Below are 1828 nucleotides of genomic sequence, written 5' to 3' on the forward strand. Positions count from 1 at the left end.
AGCTGACTTAGGGGAACTGGATTGTGCTCTCCCCTGGCTCACAACTTACTTGGTGACTTTGTGTAAATCTATAATATCTCTACACTTATTTATTAATCTACCTGCTGAAAACTGGAAATGAAGGACTTCGAGTAAAATACCTTGAATATCATGAGAGAAGAGAATAAATCTCATTGAGCACTGTATAGCCACAATAAAGGAAATATCGAGTATTATTTTCCATGGTATAGATGATGTATTCAACTTTCCGGGATGTTCCTTCATTCATAGACCTCAGAGGTTTCCTGAATGAGCCCTCCTGGACTGTAACCCCCTTGAGGGAAAGATTACATCTTGCTTTTATTTGTGTCTCACTCATTGCAGTGCCTCACTCATTGCAGACACTCAATATTTAATGAATGAAGGGTTGAAGGAGTATGTGAGATGATGATGATGATGATGACTATTATTAATATTATCATTATTATTATTATTATTATTATTATTATTATTACGGTTGTCATTACAAGCATTAAATTGGAGATGTTACAAGAAGATGGGAAGTCCCCCAAGATCCAGGCTGGATTTGATTCCCTAGATGTCACTTCTCCCCCATGCTCCCCTCTACTCTAAACAGTTTCCTCATTGCATTTTTCACCTCATTGTTCCTCAAAGTGTAGATCAGAGGGTTCAGCAAAGGTGGCATGACAATGTTAAAGAGGATGACAAGTTTGTCAGCAGCCAGGGTGGTGGAGGGACGAGTATACATGAACATGGGGGGCAGAAGGACCAAAAGAACAGTGATGATGTGTGAGCCACATGTAGAGAGAGCCTTACGCCAGCCCTCAGATGACTGGTTTCTCAGGTTCAGTAAGATGACCATGTAGGAGATGATAAGGATGATAAAGGACCCCAAAGTGATCATACTACTGTTGACCATCACAATGAGCCCCACCAAATAAGTGTCAGCACAGGCCAGCTTCAGCAAGGGATGAACATCACAGAAGAAGTTGTCAATCTCATTAGGCCCACAAAAGGGCAGCTGGACTGTGAGGAGGGTCTGTAGGATGGAATGCAGAAAGCCACCCACCCAGGAGGCCCCTGCCAGCAGACCACACTTCCACCGATCCATGATAGCCGTGTAGTGCAGGGGCCTACAGATGGCCACATAGCGGTCATAGGCCATAGCTGTGAGGAGAAAGATCTCAGTGCAACCAAAGAAGTGGGCAGAAAAGAGCTGGGTCATGCAGCCATTGAAGGAGATGGTCTTTCGCTCCATGAAACTGTTAGCAATCATCTTGGGTGTGGTAGCAGATGGATAGCACATGTCCGCAAAAGACAGGTGGCTGAGGAAGAAATACATGGGAGAATTCAGGGTCTTGCTGGCATTGATGATGATGATGACCAGAAGGTTCCCCAGGACAGTGAGCACGTGGAAGAGGGAGAAGACCACAAAGCACACAAGCTGCATCTCCCTGCTCTGGAAAAGGCCGAACAACACAAATTCAGTCACGTTGTTCTTGGTTCCCATGGCTTCTCTGCCCTGAGCACTGACAAAGTAGTTAGCTCTGCAAGGACATAAATTATATGATATTAGAAAGTTTCCCAAATCGGGGAAATCAGAATACTGTATTCAGGACTAATAATGATTCTAACACCTAACTACAATTGAGGGAGAAGAGTTCCCCACACCTAAAGCAATTCTCAGAAACCAACAAGGTGTCCTACAATTCAACTCAGTTCTGACACTATGTACCTGGAGACAGTTTCAGATCCTACCGGTTAAGGGTTCAGCCCACAAGACTGGCCGCTGTTCTGTATTCCAAATGCCAGTTGCAACCCAGATCAT

At 44.3% G+C, this 1828-nt stretch overlaps 1 protein-coding gene across 1 annotated transcript; it reads right to left on the bottom strand.

Moving 5' to 3' along the window:
* Positions 1-580: 580 nt before the first annotated feature.
* Positions 581-1510, bottom strand: OR4S1B (olfactory receptor family 4 subfamily S member 1B). The gene has a single exon (NM_001388643.1). It carries the CDS (start codon positions 1508-1510, stop codon positions 581-583), a length of 930 nt encoding a protein of 309 aa, NP_001375572.1.
* Positions 1511-1828: the final 318 nt, after the last annotated feature.

Source organism: Canis lupus, chromosome 18, assembly GCF_011100685.1.
Source record: "Canis lupus familiaris isolate Mischka breed German Shepherd chromosome 18, alternate assembly UU_Cfam_GSD_1.0, whole genome shotgun sequence".
Lineage (NCBI taxonomy): Eukaryota > Metazoa > Chordata > Mammalia > Carnivora > Canidae > Canis > Canis lupus.

Coding starts and splice junctions, on each gene's coding strand:
- OR4S1B (NM_001388643.1), bottom strand. CDS start 1,510: ATGGGAACCAAGAACAACGTGACTGAATTTGTGTTGTTCGGCCTTTTC.